Consider the following 18,673-nt stretch of genomic DNA (forward strand, 5'->3'; position numbering starts at 1 on the left):
GAAGACAGGTTTATATTGAGATATGTGAAAATAAAATGAAAGAATACAGAAACAATGAATCAATATATCACATAATAAAGAAATGTTAATATATTGGAAAAAAATGTTAAAAGTATTTTGTTTCTTTTTAGTACAAAGTCATTTTCCTCTAAAAGTGAAAGACAGCAATGAGTTTTTAAACGTGTGTGTGTATGTGTTTGAGTTTCTTTTATGATGTAATAATTTTTATTTTTCATCTATTTTTCAGCTAAAACAAGAAATACCATCATAAAGAAGGAAAATAATGAGAAATTACACAGCAGTAACAGAATTTATTCTTCTCGGATTGACAAATGACCCACAATGGCAGGTTGTACTTTTCGTATTTCTTCTTGCTACCTACATGCTTAGTGTGACTGGGAACCTGATCATTATCATTCTCACACTTTCAGATCCCCACTTAAAGACTCCAATGTATTTCTTCCTTCGAAACTTCTCATTCCTAGAATTATCATTCACATCTGTCTGTATCCCCAGATTCCTTGTCACTATAGTGACGGGAAACAGAACTATTTCCTACAATGATTGTGTGGCTCAGTTGTTTTTCTTCATCCTGTTGGGGGTGACAGAATTTTACCTTCTGGCTGCCATGTCCTATGACCGCTACGTGGCCATCTGCAAGCCTCTCCATTACATGACCATCATGAATCACAGAGTCTGCATACTCCTTGTCTTTAGCTCATGGCTTGCAGGATTCCTGATCATCTTTCCACCAGTAATTCTGCTGCAGAAGTTGGAGTTCTGCGCCTCCAATGTAATTGATCATTTTATCTGCGACTCTTCTCCGATTCTACAGCTTTCCTGTACAAACACTCGCTTTTTAGAACTCATGGCATTTATTTTAGCAGTGGTAACACTTATGGTCACCTTAACACTAGTTATGCTCTCCTATACGTACATCATCCGGACAATTCTGAAAATTCCTTCCAAGAGTCAAAGGAAAAAAGCCTTTTCCACTTGTTCCTCCCACATGATAGTGGTCTCCCTCTCTTATGGAAGCTGCATCTTCATGTACATTAAGCCTTCTGCAAGGGAAAGGGTGACTTTAAACAAAGGGGTAGCTGTAATCATTACCTCAGTTGCTCCTCTCCTGAATCCTTTCATATATTCACTAAGGAACCAGCAGGTAAAGCAAGCCTTCAAGAACATGGTCCAGAGAATGGTCTTTTCTTTATATAAATGAATGGGATTGTGCAAAAAATATATACATACCCCTGAAAGCAAAACTGAATGAAAAAGTCTCTGGATTTTCCCCCCATAAATTCTTTAAACACCCCAGTTCATTCTTTCAGTTAGACATTTTTATATATTGTCAATATCTCTTTTTCTTATTAGCCTGAAAGCTGGGTCCTATGTATTTTATGTTCTAGGGAAAATGGCCAGCCTTCACCTGTGTAGCTAAATTTTAGATGTCAATAATCTTTATTATTTCTCCTATCAAAGCAAGTAGGTTATAAATTTGTACAAAAATGCAAATGGCTATACTACAGGAGGTTTACTAAAACCACATACAAATATAAAATTTATATTATGTGAAATAAGTAAAAATGTGTCTCAGTCAGTATCCCTAAATTTTCTTCTTCTTGTTACCAAGAAAAGAATATCTTTCACTGAAGTTTTCCCTATTTCTGCCAGTAATATTTAAAAAGGAAAACCATGGTCTATAAAAGCAAATTTAAAAATTCATTTTTATATCAGATTCTTTCAATTGATACAAAAATGGTCTTTTCTACCAACATGGAGAAAACAGAAAACTTAGCATCTCAAACACTGTGAGCTGTAGAATTCAGAGACTGTCTTGGAAATGATGACATATGACCCATTTACACCTTAGCTGTCCTTTATTTGCAAATCTACATACTGTGTTTATCTGTCCATTGCCTCTTTCGCAGCAGGCTCTCCCTCCCGCATCCATGTGCAAAAAAAAGACTCTCACAGGTAACTGTAAAAAATGTGTCCAAGCCTGGTTCCTATACTTAATGAGCCTCTCAGCTCCAATGTTTCACTAACAAGGGTGTTTGTGTTGGGACCATAGTTATGAGTCTAACTACATAGTGGGTAAGTGGATTTGACTTTGGTTTCTTGATTTCTGGCTTGGTCTGATATATAGATTAATGTAAAGACTTCTACCATACATAGTCTCTAAGTAGAGACTTTTCCTTCCTAATTGCTTATAGATGAGACTCTGTGAGCACTCATCTATTTCTTACCACTGTACTTTCATGGAATGAGTTACATTGTTTTTTCAAACAGACTTAACACAATACTATCATGAAGTGAAAATTAACTGATTTTATTTGATTATAAATTATTTATTGGATAAATTTGTAAAGACATGAAGCTATACAAGTTTGCCCTTATAAGACTATACTAAGTAAGCAGAAATGCAAAAGTGAAACACAGGAATGTGGAAAAACAACACGCAAATGTTAACTAAACAAATATATATTATATGTGTGGTAAGTATAATAGAAGCTAAGTAGGAAGACAGCAGAGACAAAGGGGGATATAAGAAGGTAAAGGAAAGTTCATCCTCTTGATTGACAAAAACCTCTCCAAAGAAGTTGATTCTAACATTCACATTGTCAGTAAGATAAGAAAATCCCTACAAATCTTTCCAAAACAAATATTATATGCTTTAAATTGAAATAATATTTAGAAGTATTATTAAATTATGAACTTTTTGTTGCAAATGTAATTTTGGTGAGAAATGTATCAGGTATACATATACCTGAGGTCATGTTTTTAGAAGCTTTCAAAAAGTATTTATGCCCATATTTTATGCTCACGCTGAAATATTTCAAAAACACTTTTCCTTTCTTTAAGTTTTTATTGAAATTCCAGTTAGTTAACATGCAGTGTAATATTAGTTTCAGGTATGTGATATAGTGATTGAACACTTCCATAAGTCACCTGGTGCACATCACAGGTGCCCTCCTTAATCCCCATGACCTATTTTATCCATCCCTCACCCACCTCCCCTCTGGTAATCATCAGTTTTGTTTTCTCATGGTTAAAAGTCTGTATCTTGGTTTGCATCTCCTTCTCTCTCTGATTTTCCCTTTGCTCATTTGGTTTGCTATTAAATTTCATATATGAGTGACTTCATTTGATATTGGTCTTTCTTTGACCAACACTTACCATAATACTCCCTAGCTCCATCCACATTGTTGCAAATAGCAAGATTTTATCCTTTTTTTATGACTGAACAGTATTCCACTGGATATATATGTGTGTGTGTGTGTGTGTGTGTGTGTGTATATAATATATATATATATATATATATGCATATGTATATTTGTGGTTATAGAAAACATAAATAGTCATTTATTTTCATTGGTAAGTTAACATTTTGAGAGTTAATTCTGATAAACAAAGTTAAATGAGGAGAAGGGAAGAGACGGATAAAAAGCCTGGGGAGGAAATGCCTACCTAAGAGTAGTCTAGTTTTGCTGTGAATAAGGATTTTGGTTGGATACCCAAGTAAAATTAACTGCCATTTGAAATATCAGAGAATATTGGACAAAGCATGGTCTGCTTTTTCCCATTATGTAACCAAGTATATTATTCTCCAGAATTCCACGTGAAAATAATACTAGAAACTATGTATTAGCTAGAAATGTGACTAGGTTTTATAGCATATTCAATCGCTTAAATTTTCTTGCTTTTGTTTTTACTAAGGAGATGATAAAAAGACATTTAGATATTATCTTAACTAATTCACTGATTTCATAGTTGAGTGCTCTATTGATTTGCTACATTTTTAATAAGGGGTGAGCACTCTGTGTTGAGAGTAATGTACAATTGGAATGAGGTAAAACTTTATATCATTAACTTTGTTACTAGAGTCCACACATCTACTGGACTATGTTTTTAGCAAACGAATGAATGAATGAATGAATGAGTGAATGAGTGAATGAGGGGTTGGAAGGCTATTGGTGCTGGCAAGAGCAAAAATAAACCATATTTAGTACCATCTCTTTCTCTCCAGTTTCCTAAGGTGTGATTCTCACTGCTATTTTCCTTGCTTTAGTTTTCGTTTCCCAGAATATATAGATCCACAAGAGTGTGTATGTCTTTTATGGTTTCAACTGGCATTCCACAAATAAATTATCCAAAGTTTCCTAGACATAGACACAACTAGTTATACACACAAACATATATCCATGTGTACATAAAATATTTGTATTTAAGTATATTCATTGACACACATGTCTGTGTGTGTGTGTGTGTGTGTGTGTGTACACGATCAGAAACCTTTAAAAAAAATTAAATCTTTATATAAAAATTTGATAACAGCATCTGTACATGCACAGGTATTTTTCTGGCTGGATACAGTATACTTTAGTGATGGTACATGACAGAATAGGGGAACCTGAGCCCCTCCCCTTCTTCAGGGGGTCTGGGATAGAAACCGAGTAGAGGTCAGAAGATTCTCAGTGTGTTGAGGAATGATTTGGGGCAAGGACTCTCCAGCAGCTGAGAGACTCTCTCTTTTTCTTATATGGTCAGTGAGAATAGTAGTCCGGAGGGCTCTTACTCCTGGGAGGCCATATAGACTATGAGGTCTACTACCTTGTTGCTATAGCCAAATTCATTGTGGTAACAGGAAATGAACTTGTCAAATTGGTCATTGAGGGCAATGCCAGACCCAGCATCAAAGGTGGAAGAGTGGGTGTCACTGTTTAAGTCACAAGAGATAACCTGCTTCTCAGTGTAGCCCAGGATTTCCTTGAAAGTGCCCTCTGATGCCTACTTCATCACTTTTTGATATCATTCTGGCAACTTTCTCCAGGCAGCAGGTTAGATTCATAACTGACATATTGAGGGTGGGGACATGAAAGGCCATGCCAGCAAACTTCCCATTCAGCTCAGGGATGACCTTGCCCACACCATTAGAGGCAGCGATGATGTTTTGGACAGCTCCTCAGTCACCACACAACAGCTTTCCAGAAAAGCCATCCACGGTTTCTGGGTGGCAGTGACGGCATGGACTGTGGGCATGAGTCTCTCCGTGATGCCAAAGTTGTCATGAATGACCTTAACCAGAGGCCAAATAGTTAGTGGTGCAGAAGGTATTGCTGGTAATCTGGAGAGAGTTGCCATACTTCTCAGGGTTCACACCCTTCACAAACATGGGGGCATCAGGAGAAGGGGCAGAGATGATGATGCTCTTGGCTCCATTCAGATAAGCCCAGTTTTCTCAATGGTAGTGAAGTGACTTCAGCACCAGTATCACCCCATTTGATGTTGGCAGGATCTTGCTCCTGAAGGATGGAGATGAGCTTCCCATTGATGACAAGTGTCTTGTTCTCAGTGCTGACTGTGCCATTGAATCTGTTATGGATGGAATCATACTGAGACAAGTAGACCATGCTGTTGAGGTCAACGAAGGTGTCACTGATGATGACAAAATCCACTCTGCCAGAGTTAAAAACAGTCATGCTGACCAGGCACCCAATGTGGCTAAATCTGTTTACTCAAACCTTCACCATCGTGTCTCTGGGGCCTGGGAGACACTACACAAGGAGATGCAGCTGTCTGTCAAGTGAGGAAGAACAGAGACAGCACATGTATGTATTTTTCAGATTTTTTAGATGAATTAAAGATTTTAATACAACAGATGCTTAGCTTCTAAATAAGGACATGAATGACTCATCTGTATATACTGTGAGTCACTCATTAGCATGATCATAGTGGTCACAAAAATGCCATCCTTACCCCACACTGAAGTCTAACATTAAAAATTGTCATTCTGAATTTCAAAATTAATCCCTAAAAGTGTTTCCAAGTATCAACTTGGGTTTTTGTACCATAGTAACAAGTAGTCATTGAAGACTGTTAGCAGACAAGAAAATAACTCTGATTGCAATGCATAAAATAGATTGAAGGAAGTCAGGGTCTGCCATGGTTAAAACAAACAAAAATGGTAAGATCCATATCTAAGATATTAGTACTGGGGATGTAAAAAGACATCTAATGATGCATTTTCAAGAAACTTGACATTGTCTTGAGGTAAGAGTGAAGCAAAAAATGCAAGCCTATGGGAAGAAAATAGAGAAAGCAATGACATCCAGGAATCGGGCTTAAGAGACACAACTTGTTGTGAGCTTTGCAGTGAAGACAGGAAATGCAAGGAGAGTAGACAGGTGGTGCAGAGAAACAATGAAAGAAGGCCAACTGCTGTCATGCTCCATTTTAGGATGAAACAGTAAGAAGAAATACTACGTGCAAGGATTTAAAAAACATTATGATATCGGGGCGCCTGGGTGGCTCAGTCGGTTGAGCGTCTGACTCCTGCTCAGGTCATGATCTTGCGGTCTGTGAGTTTGAGCCCCGCGTTGGGCTCTGTGCTGACAGCTCAGAGCCTGGAACCTGTTTCAGATTCTGTGTCTCCCTCTCTCTCTGACCCTCCCCCCATTCATGCTCTGTCTCTCTCTGTCTCAAAAATAAATAAATATTTTTTAAAATTTAGAAAAAGATAAAGTTAAAAAAAATTATGATATCAAGTGAGGAATGTTGTGGAATGAATTTAAATACGTAAAATATCTCTTTACTACTAGTTCTTTGCCATATTTGGGGTTGAATTTATTCTTCTTCTAAAGACTGAGTCCCATGAAGTCTCTCTGTACATTTGAGACTGTCATTACAGTCACTTGTTGAGCCGCCCTAAAAAATAATACTTTAAATTAATATGGAGGACATGCTTGAAAACAGCATTGATCTCAGAACTAATAGGAGAAAATGGGAAGTAGAGAGAAGGAGCTATCAGGGACAGAGGCCTTTACCCAGGACTGTTTCATTCCTTATGTTGCTGCTTCCTGATTTCTTTAAAATACTGAGCAAGGAATTAACCTATTATGTACTGAAAAAGTCTTCCATACACTCATAAAAATCAGTGTCCATCCTGGAGGCTAAAGTCACCTACAAATTACATGATCTGGGCACATCATAAGCCTTGGAACAATATTATGTAGTCAACTTCGTAACTATATAAGGGACAGTATTACTCATGAAATAGCACTTCAGAAGTTTCATTTTTAGTTTGATAGCAATAACCAAGAAAACCTTAGGCTGAAGCATGAGACACTAATCCAAACTCTCCTTTGGTATCAGTCACAATAAATTCCATACATTGAATGTTAACAAAGCAGAGAGCATTTATACCTGTTTGATCACTGCATATGTATTATCACATTTCATCCTCACAGGCATCTTATCATCATTGCTGTGTTTCAAGTAAGTAAAATCAGGCTTGCCTTTCCTATGTTCTCCACCCCTTAACCACCAACCCAATGGTACAATTATGTCTCTGTAATAATACAGTATTGCAGGGGCGCCTGGGTGGCGCAGTCGGTTAAGCGTCCGACTTCAGCCAGGTCACGATCTCGCGGTCTGTGAGTTCGAGCCCCGCGTCAGGCTCTGGGCTGATGGCTCGGAGCCTGGAGCCTGTTTCCGATTCTGTGTCTCCCTCTCTCTCTGCCCCTCCCCCGTTCATGCTCTGTCTCTCTCTGTCCCAAAAATAAATAAAAAAAAAAATAATAATAATACAGTATTGCAAAGGCTTCGAGGGGACAGGAATTAAATTTCAACAGGTGTCTGGTTCAGAAGTGGAGAGCTTGATCTCAAAGTTAGCTTTCTACAGCCAAAAGAAGCACTCACACTCATAGGTGAAAAACAGTAACTTTACAATTTTTAATTCGTTATATCTAAAAATAATTTGAAAATAAAACCATGTAATGCACTGCAAAGATTAATTTACTATTTGACATTTTTATGTCAAATAGATCTGAGATTAGATAGATCTCAGAATAGATCTGATTATCCAGATTATCCAGATTATCCAGATTATCCAGATTATCTAATCTGGATAAAATGGAAATATTGACATTTTATGATAAAATTCTTACATTATTTGTGTTGTTTTCATTGTTAAATGTGTCCTATATATAGAAGAGCATATGAAGTCAGTGATGTCAATTTAAAATAACTAAAAACTATGGGAATGCAAGCTGGTGCAGCTACTCTGGAAAACAATATGGAGGTTCCTCGAAAAACTAAAAATAGAACTACCCTATGACCCACCATTGTACTACTAGGCATTTATCCACGGGATACAGGTGTGCTGTCTCAAAGGGACACAGGCACCCCCATGTTTATAGCAGCACTATCAACAATAGCCAAAGTATGGAAAGAGCCCAAATGTACACCGATGGATGAATGGATAAAGAAGATGTGGTATATATATATATATATATCATATATATGATATATATATATGTGTGTGATATATATATGTGATATATATATGTGATATATATATATGTGATATATATATATGTGATATATATATATATATATATATATATATATATATATATTATGGAGTATTACTCGGCAATCAAAAAGAACGAAATCTTGCCATTTGCAACTACGTGGATGGAACTGGAAGGTATTATGCTAAGTGAAATAAGTCAGTCAGAGAAAGACAAAAATCATCCGGCTTCACTCATATGAGGACTTAAAGACACAAAACAGATGAACATAAGGGAAGGGAAAAAAGATAACATAAAAACAGGGAGGGGGACAAAACAGAAGAGACTCATAAATATGGAGAACAAACAGAGGGTTACTGGAGGTGTTGTGGGAGGGGGGATGGGCTAAATGGGTAAGGGGCATTAAGGAATCTACTCCTGAAATCATTGTGGCACTATATGCTAATTAATTTGGATATAAATTTTAAAAAATAAAATATAAATTAAAAAAATAAATTAATTTAAAATAATTAATTAATTAATTAATTAAAATAACTAAAAACGATATACATCCATCCACTTCCCAGGCTAACACAGCAAACACCAGACTAAAACAGAAACTCCCAGTTTTTCTGCCCCCAAAAATATAGATCTCAAAAGACACATCAACTATACTGACTTTTCACACCACCAAAATTACACTATGGTTTTGTTTTGTTTCCTGGGGGTTTTGGGTCAGGTTTAGGGTTTTAAATTGCGAACAGTAAATTTCAGCTGCATGCTTTTATAAATTTGACAAGTCACAATAAATAATATCTTCATGACTCCAAACATTTCCTGATGTACTTTTGTAGTCAATCCCTACTCCTCACCCACAGCCCTTGAAAAACCCACATTGTCCTATGGTTTTGTTTATTTTGTATTGTCACAGAACAAGAATCATATAGTTGGTAGCTTTTGAGTGTCCCTTTTTTCACCTTGAATGAACTTTTAAGATTCATCCATGTACTTGTATATATCATTGGCTTATTCCTTGTTTGCTGGAGTAGTAGGTCACTGCACAGATATACAGACTCACCAGTTGATGGAAATTATAAAACTTCAGGTTTCATATTTAGGAAGAAGTTGTTTTGAGTTGTCTTTTGCACTTCGTGAAACATGTAGGCCTCAGACTTTTGCTTAGAGAAGCCCATTTTTCTAGGACCAATTGTAGAAAACTAATGTGTTGTCATTGAATTCCCTTGGCACCTATTTCAAAAGTGGATTGAACAGGGGCATCTAGGTGACTCACTTAAGTGTCCAACTCCTGACCTGGGCTCAGGTCGTGAGTTTGTGAGTTCGAGCCCCACATCGGGCTCTGCACAGATAACGCAGAGCCTGCTTGGGATTCTCTCTACCTCTCTCTCTGCTCCTCCTCTGCTGACATTCTCTCTTTCCCTCTCTCAAAATAAACAAACAAACGTAAAAAACACAGAATCAAAAGTTATTTGAACATAGATAGACAGATAGGCTTATTTACACATATATATCAATATATATGTTTATTTTTGGACAGGTTATTTTGTCCCTTGATATATTTATTTTTCATTTAACCAATACAATATTCATTTAATTAATATATTTCATAGCAGGTGTTTAATAATTTTACTGTAGAAAAATTCACAAAAAATGACTAGATGTGTAAATACCTTAAATTCATTATTTTTTAAATACTAAAAGATATTTATATTTGTAGTGTCAATAGACATTTCAGTGAGAGCTTACTATTCTTTATATATTGCTATATTTTATTTATTTTTGTTTAAGGGTTTTGGAGTGAAATTTATGAGATAGACACACCTATAATTTGTATTTTAATTTCTAAATTATAACTATGAGAGACTCATAAATACAGCTAGGAAATATTGTCTTTATGATCGTTCCTGGGTTTGTAACAATGGTCTCGTTTCTTTCTTAAATGTTTAGTAGTAAACACTAGTGGAGCCAATTACAAGAGAATCATTTTTCATGGGAAAATTGTTAATAAAAATGCAATTGTTTTAGTAGACATTTAAAAATGTATGTTTCTCCTTCATACATCACCCTGATCTCTTCAATTTTTTTTACTTTAACAAATCCTTAATTTTTGGTAAAAATATTGTTTATTATGCAGTTGAACCCTTGACCAGGAGTCGGGAACACAGAACTCTTATGTAGCCGAAAATCTGCATATAACTCATGACTCCCTAAAAATGAAACTGCTAATAGCTTACTGACAACCAGAGACTTACTAATAACCTAAACAGTTGGTTAACATACATTTTGTGTGTTATATGTATTATATGCTGTTTTCTTACAATTAAGTAAGCTAGAGAAAAGAAAATGTTATTAAGAAAATCATAAGGAAGGGACAGTACATCTACAGCACTGTACTGTATTTGTTGAAAAAAAAAAATGTGCATGGAAGTGGACCCATGCAGCTCAAGTCCATGTTATTCAAGGGTCAACTGTATATATTTTTTAATATCAGGAGTATCTGTCTGTAGTGCTATCCCGTTTTCTTTCCTGATACTTGTGACTTAATGTTGCTGTTTTTCCACTGTTATATTGGTTAGGGTTTTACACATCTCACTAGTCTTTCTGAGAATCAATGTTAAGCCATGTGACAGCCTCACACCTGTCAGAATGGCTAAATGTGGGTGAGGATGCAGTTCTCCATGAAGGGACCTTCATGCACTGTTGGTGGGAATGCAAACTGGTGCGGCCTCTATGGAAAAGAGTATGGAGTTCCCTCAAAGAGTTAAAAATAGAACTACACTCTGATCTGGCAGTCACACTACTGGGTATTTACTCAAAAATACAAAAACATTAATTCAAAGACACACACCCTATGTGTATTGCAGCATTATTTACAACAGCCAAACTATGGAAGTGGCCCAAGTGTCCATCGATAGATGAATGGATTAACAAGATGTGGTCTAAATATACAATGGAATATTATGCAGCCATAAAAAAGAATGAGATCTTGCCATTTGCAATGACATCAACGGAGCTAGAGAGGATAATGGAGATAGCAAGATGACTCAGTCAGAGAAAGACAGATACCATATGATTTCACGTATATGTGAAATTAAGGAAACAAAAATAAATAGCAAAGGAAAAAGGAAAGAGCTCTCTCCCTGGCATCTCACCGCTGCGTCGGTGCAGGGAAAACTGTGCATGAAAGGCAGAGATACAACTTACAGCACTGCCTCGTGGCCTCTGTGACTGAATCAGATGTTGAATCACTGCGGAAATACCCCAGCCCATTCTAGAGTCCAGGAAACTGAAGCTCGTAGAAGTTGAGTTATCTGTTCGAGCTCCCCCAGCTGGTGAGTGGGGAGCTGCTTTTGAAACTTGGACCTCTGAGGACTTGAGGGAAGATGGCGGCGTAGGAGGACGCTGGGCTCACCGCGCATCCTGCTGATCACTTAGATTCCACCTACACCTGCCTAAAGAACCCAGAAAACCGCCAGAAGATTAGCAGAACGGAGTCTCCGGAGCCAAGCGCAGACGAGAGGCCCATGGAAGAGGGTAGGAAGGGCGGCGAGGCGGTGCGCGCCCCACGGACTGGCGGGAGGGAGCCGGGGTGGAGGGGCAGCCCGCCGGCCAAGCAGAGCCCCGAGTCTGGCTGGCAAAAGCGGAGGGGCCGGACGGACTGTGTTCCGACAGCAAGCGCGACTTAGCGTCTGGAAGGTCATAAGTTAACAGCTCTGCTCAGAAAGCGGGAAGGCTGGAGGACAAAGGGAGGGAGAGCTGCTGAGCCCCCGGATGGCAGAGCTCAGCTTGGCGGGGAACAAAGGCGCTCGCCAGCGCCATCTCCCCCGCCCATCCCCCGGCCAGAATCCCAAAGGGAACCAGTTCCTGCCAGGGAACTTGCTCGCTCCGCGCAAACACCCAACTCTGTGCTTCTGCGGAGCCAAACCTCCGGCAGCGGATCTGACTCCCTCCCGCTGCCACAGGGCCCCTCCTGAAGTGGATCACCTAAGGAGAAGCGAGCTAAGCCTGCCCCTCCTGCCCCCGTGCACCTTGCCTACCCACCCCAGCTAATACGCCAGACCCCCAGCACCACAAGCCTGGCAGTGTGCAAGTAGCCCAGACGGGCCACGCCACCCCACAGTGAATCCCGTCCCTAGGAGAGGGGAAGAGAAGGCACACACCAGTCTGACTGTGGCTCCAGCGGTGGGCTGGGGGCAGACATCAGGTCGGACTGCGGCCCCGCCCACCAACTCCAGTTATACACTACAGCATGGGGGAAGTGCCCTGCGGGTCCTCACCACTCCAGGGACTATCCAAAATGACCAAACGGAAGAATTCCCCTCAGAAGAATCTCCAGGAAATAACAACAGCTAATGAACTGATCAAAAAGGATTTAAATAATATAACAGAAAGTGAATTTAGAATAATAGTCATAAAATTAATCGCTGGGCTTGAAAACAGTATACAGGACAGCAGAGAATCTCTTGCCACAGAGATCAAGGGACTAAGGAACAGTCACGAGGAGCTGAAAAACGCTTTAAACGAAATGCAAAACAAAATGGAAACCACGACAGCTCGGATTGAAGAGGCAGAGGAGAGAATAGGTGAACTAGAAGATAAAGTTATGGAGAAAGAGGAAGCTGAAAGAAAGAGAGATAAAAAAATCCAGGAGTATGAGGGGAAAATTAGAGAACTAAGTGATACACTAAAAAGAAATAATATACGCATAATTGGTATCCCAGAGGAGGAAGAGAGAGGGAAAGGTGCTGAAGGGGTACTTGAAGAAATTATAGTTGAGAACTTCCCTGAACTGGGGAAGGAAACAGGCATTGAAATCCAAGAGGCACAGAGAACTCCCTTCAGACGTAACTTGAATCGATCTTCTGCACGACATATCATAGTGACACTGGCAAAATACAAGGATAAAGAGAAAATTCTGAAAGCAGCAAGGGGTAAACGTGCCCTCACATATAAAGGGAGACCTATAAGACTCGTGACTGATCTCTCCTTTGAAACCTGGCAGGCCAGAAAGGCTTGGCACGATATCTTCAGTGTGCTAAACAGAAAAAATATGCAGCCGAGAATCCTTTATCCAGCAAGTCTGTCATTTAGAATAGAAGGAGAGATAAAGGTCTTCCCAAACAAACAAAAACTGAAGGAATTCGTCACCACGAAACCAGCCCTACAAGAGATCCTAAGGGGGATCCTGTGAGACAAAGTACCAGAGACATCACTACAAGCATAAAACATACAGACATCACAATGACTCTAAACCCGTATCTTTCTATAATAACACTGAATGTAAATGGACTAAATGCCCCAACCAAAAGACATAGGGTATCAGAATGGATAAAAAAACAAGACCCATCTATTTGCTGTCTACAAGAGACTCATTTTAGATCTGAGGACACCTTTAGATTGAGAGTGAGGGGATGGAGAACTATTTATCATGCTACTGGAAGCCAAAAGAAAGCTGGAGTAGCCATACTTATATCAGACAAACTAGACTTTAAATTAAAGGCTGTAACAAGAGATGAAGAAGGGCATTATATAATAATTACAGGGTCTATCCATCAGGAAGAGCTAACAATCATAAATGTCTATGCGCCAAATACCGGAGCCCCCAAATATATAAAACAATTACTCTTAAACATAAGCAACCTTATTGATAAGAATGTGGTAATTGCAGGGGACTTTAACACTCCACTTACAGAAATGGATAGATCATCTAGACACACGGTCAATAAAGAAACAAGGGCCCTGAATGATACATTGGATCAGATAGACTTGACAGATATATTTAGAACTCTGCATCCCAAAGCAACAGAATATACTTTCTTCTCGAGTGCACATGGAACATTCTCCAAGATAGATCATATACTGGGTCACAAAACAGCCCTTCATAAGTTTACAAGAATTGAAATTATACCATGCATACTTTCAGACCACAATGCTATGAAGCTTGAAATCAACCACAGGAAAAAGGAAAGAGACACAGAGAGAGAGAAACCAAGAAGCAAACTCTTAATTACAGAGAACAAACTGATGGTTACCAGAGGGGAGGAGGGGAGGTGACTGGAGAGATCCTGGAAATAAAGGAAGGGGATTAGAGAGTATACTTATCATGATAAGCATTGAATAAGGTACACGATTGAAGAGTCACTATATTGTACGCCTGAGACTAATATGACATGTATGTTAACTATACTGGAATTAAAATTAAAAACTTAATAAGACATACTAAAATAGCCAGTAGAAAAAAAAATGTTAAGCCATGTGAATATCCTATATTATCGATATTTTTCTGTTTCATGATTTTTTTCACCTGTAAATTTTACTCTCATTTTTTTTGACTTGCTATGTTCTCTTTCACTATATTAAAATAGAAGATTAATCCAGTTGTTCCTGTTTTTCTTGTTTATAGTCTTTACCTATAGTGCTTTGTATATATCCCTCTAAGTACTTCATTCACTGAATTGCAAAAGTTTACACATAACTATTTAGTTCAAAGTTAGTCAAAATTTAATTTTGTTCTTTTCGATCTATTGAGTTTTAGGGAGTATCTTTAATGTCCATGCCATTAGACCTTTCTCAACTAATTATCTAATGGTTAACTGATTTCTATATTAAGCTGACCATCATCAAAGAACACACACTGAATGATTCCAATAGTTGAATCTGTAGAGGGTTTCTTTACGTCCCATCAGAGTAGAGAATGGCAGTAAGTGTTCTTATGTATTTTGAGCACTAGCATGTTTTTATTGCTAATGCCATCGTGGGCAGTTTAAGGAATTGGATTCTGGTACATTTGATCAATTGGATAGCGAAGCTCTACCACATGTGCTTTCCCCTTGGAGATGTTGGAAAGTTTAAATGTCTCCTAATACTATAGTTCCTGGCACAGATTTTGTTCTACCAATGAGATCCACACAAACTCAGAATTTGGTAGAAAATTTCAACATTTTCTACCATGGAAATGTCACCTTAGGAAGGTTGTGGGAACATATGGGCTATTTTCTGCGGCATTGTTGAGTCCCCAACTTCCTTAAAGAAGCTATTTTGATGGATGAAGAAGCAGTGACATCTTTTTGCTTCCATGTGTCTGATCTCTGGACCAGAGTTAAGGTTCAGTATTTTTACATTGTATCTCCGATGGTAGCCTATCTTCGTGAATCTTATTATATTGCTCTAAGGGTCATTATTAGAGTGTCACCCAGAAATTCCTCCAGCCTTTCCAAACTTCACAGGCCTCAATTCACCTTCATTAATAATTTCCAGTTTAAGATACTTGAACTATTTACTCTTCCTACACTTACCAAACTTTTACTAATGCTGCATTATAATAAAGGAAAGCGCTGGGCCCATATGTTTTGCTATGTACACACTAAAAAAAATCCAGATAATTCTAGAAATAATTTTTAAATAAAAAAGATTTTCTAAAAGTAGAATTATAATTAAAGTATGGAAATCTTCAGGGGAAAATGGCATCTGCATAATTATAATACGCTGTTTCATTAAATAGAGTATTATGTCTTTGGTCTTACTGTAGTTTTTTAGTCACACATAATTATTGAGGATTTTTAAATACAGATCATGATCTCTTATACAATTTCATGCTAAGAATTCTTAGAATATTTTTTAAATTATCATTTCTTCCACTATATTTTCAAAATATTTAGTATTTACATATAAGAAAGCTTAGAATTAGCAAAACATTATCTGACTGTGACTTAGAGGGCATTTGTCATGGCATGAAGCACATCGACATCAGGAAATACAGGTAAATCATAATTTGGAGTTAACTTCTATCTCTTTTTAAAGCATAGCAGATGTAATTTATGATGATTTAATATATTCATTCGTTTTAAACTTAAATAGCACAAACTTTAAATCTGTTTCCTTATGCTTACCGATATCTATGCTATGATAATTACCGGAACGTCTTTCCTTGTCAATGAAGAAAATAAAGTCCAGAGAAATTTCCCAAAGGATACACACAACCAGAGAAGAAAAGCTCCTCACATATGGACTATTATTAGATTATTTGCTTATGTCTGAGGTTACTGCAGTCCTCATGGACAACAGCCCTTGAGCCTGCACTTCTGTCTCCATAATTGACTTTATGATTGCTCCTCTCCCAATGGAATCCATCACAGAGGATGAACAAAACCTCCATGTGGAAAAATCCTGCAGAAAGGTATCAGAAGTAAAGTAAGTACTGTTGATATTCTACCAAGTGATCATGGACTCTGGAGACCGAAGGTTGTTATGGTCCTCAAATATCCCTGGTCATCCCATTGTCCTCATTTTAAGATATATAAGGCATAATAGAATACAAGAAAGGAACTCTCCTTTAATATATATTCCTTAATTGGCTTTCCCTGACTAAAGAGTGACAGCCCTTGAATGGACACAGCTTTGATAGAAGTTATTCACTGTCATGTGAGGATTAAAATGTTTATCAGCTTCTTCTCTGCTTCAAAGAAAATGGCTAAGTGAATCTGTAATACATTAATTCACACACCTACTAATGGAAGTAAAATATATATAACAAGGCAACAAAAATGCATCTATTTGGGAGGAATATCCTTGACCTGAGAAAATGAACATAGATTTGGAAAGAGCATTAGAAAATGATATCTAGGTTTAGTGATTATTTTGATGTTATTAATTTTAACATACCAATAACTTATGATTTTTATTCCATTTTTAGAGATGACACAGTAATAATGGAAAACAAAGATTGTACATAAAAGAAGGTAAAAATATTTCTAAATATATTTTGTACTGTCTTTTAATGATTCAGACACGGGTAGTGAATCATGATGGCTATAGCACTATCATACAGATTATACGTATTCCCTGCATTTTAGGTTACATTCTTACTTTAGGTAAAGCTAATTATTTAACAATGAATATATTAGGAATAGAAATTCAAAAAGTGATGAATTTTAGACCATATATTATGTTACTTTCTTGGTGAATACTCAGCAAAATTATGACCTAAAATACAATAACCCATTAACTTCTTTCACTGCTTAACAGAAAAACAGTCTCATGGACCTTGTATTATCTAATCCAAATTCCTGATTCTTCATGACATTAACATGGTTTCATATACAATATTTAATTAAGATATAATTAATTTTTTCCACACTTAAGAAAGTATTTGTGTCACTAGAAACAAAGCACAGGTTTCATTGGTTCCTTTTTCCTTGTCTCTTTCAGCAGGTTTCTGCCATGGGTGACAGGGGAACAGACAATCACTCGGAAGTGACTGACTTCATCCTTGTAGGCTTCAGGGTCCGCTCCGAGCTCCACATTCTCCTCTTCCTGATCTTTCTGCTTGTGTATGCCATGATCCTCCTAGGGAATGTTGGGATGATGACCATTATTATGACCGATCCCCGGCTGAACACACCCATGTATTTCTTCCTAGGCAACCTGTCCTTCATTGATCTCTTCTATTCGTCTGTTATTGCACCCAAGGCCATGATCAACTTCTGGTCTGAGAGCAAGTCCATCTCCTTTGCAGGCTGTGTGACCCAGCTCTTTCTCTTTGCCCTCTTCATCGTGGCGGAGGGATTTCTCCTGGCAGCTATGGCCTATGACCGCTTCATTGCCATCTGCAACCCACTCCTCTACTCTGCCCAGATGTCAACACGTCTTTGCACTCAGTTGGTGGCTGGTTCTTACATCTGTGGCTGCATCAGCTCGGTTCTTCAGACAAGCATGGTATTTACTCTGTCCTTTTGTGGTTCTCGGGCCATTGACCACTTTTACTGTGACACTCGCCCACTTGAGAGGATATCTTGTTCTGACTTCTTCATCTATAGGATGATTTCCTTTTTCTTATCGAGCATCATCATCTTGCCTACCATCATAGTTATTATTATTTCTTACTTGTATATTGTGTCCACAGTTCTCAAGATACGCTCCTCTGAGGGACGTAAGAAAGCATTCTCCACTTGCAGCTCACACCTGGGAGTCGTGAGTGTGCTGTACGGTGCTGTGTTTTTTATGTATCTCACTCCTGACAGATTTCCTGAGCTGAGTAAAGTGGCCTCGTTATGTTACACCCTAGTCACTCCCATGCTGAATCCTTTGATTTACTCTCTGAGAAACAAAGATGTCAAAGAAGCTCTGAGAAAGATTCTGGGGAAAAAAATATTTTTGTTTAATTCTATCTTAACAGTGACATAACTGAAAGGAAGGGGCATTATGGCAGTCTGGGAGGCATCGATGCAAAGAATGCACCCAATGATTTTGAAATTCTCAATTTTAGAAAGTTTATTTTTTGAATCCCTTGTACCTATAGCTGAAGAATACATTTGGTCTATATTTTGCCTAGCTGTTGATTTTGGGGTGGAAGAGCTTTCTCC

At 37.9% G+C, this 18,673-nt stretch overlaps 2 protein-coding genes and 1 pseudogene across 2 annotated transcripts; 2 read left to right on the forward strand and 1 right to left on the reverse strand.

Annotated features, from left to right (window-relative positions):
* Positions 1 to 283: 283 nt before the first annotated feature.
* On the forward strand, positions 284 to 1,222 carry LOC131484008 (olfactory receptor 6C75-like). The gene has a single exon (XM_058682303.1). The coding sequence runs from the start codon at positions 284 to 286 to the stop codon at positions 1,220 to 1,222; it is 939 nt and encodes a 312-aa protein (XP_058538286.1).
* A 3,353-nt stretch (positions 1,223 to 4,575) lies between these two features.
* Positions 4,576 to 5,534, reverse strand: LOC131483835 (glyceraldehyde-3-phosphate dehydrogenase-like; annotated as a pseudogene).
* Positions 5,535 to 17,516: 11,982 nt separating this feature from the next.
* Positions 17,517 to 18,494, forward strand: LOC131483837 (olfactory receptor 9K2-like). Its single transcript, XM_058682222.1, has one exon. The coding sequence runs from the start codon at positions 17,532 to 17,534 to the stop codon at positions 18,492 to 18,494; it is 963 nt and encodes a 320-aa protein (XP_058538205.1). The 5' UTR covers positions 17,517 to 17,531.
* The last annotated feature ends 179 nt before the right edge of the window (positions 18,495 to 18,673 follow it).

Source organism: Neofelis nebulosa, chromosome 8 (genome assembly GCF_028018385.1).
Source record: "Neofelis nebulosa isolate mNeoNeb1 chromosome 8, mNeoNeb1.pri, whole genome shotgun sequence".
In the NCBI taxonomy this organism is placed as follows: Eukaryota; Metazoa; Chordata; class Mammalia; order Carnivora; family Felidae; genus Neofelis; species Neofelis nebulosa.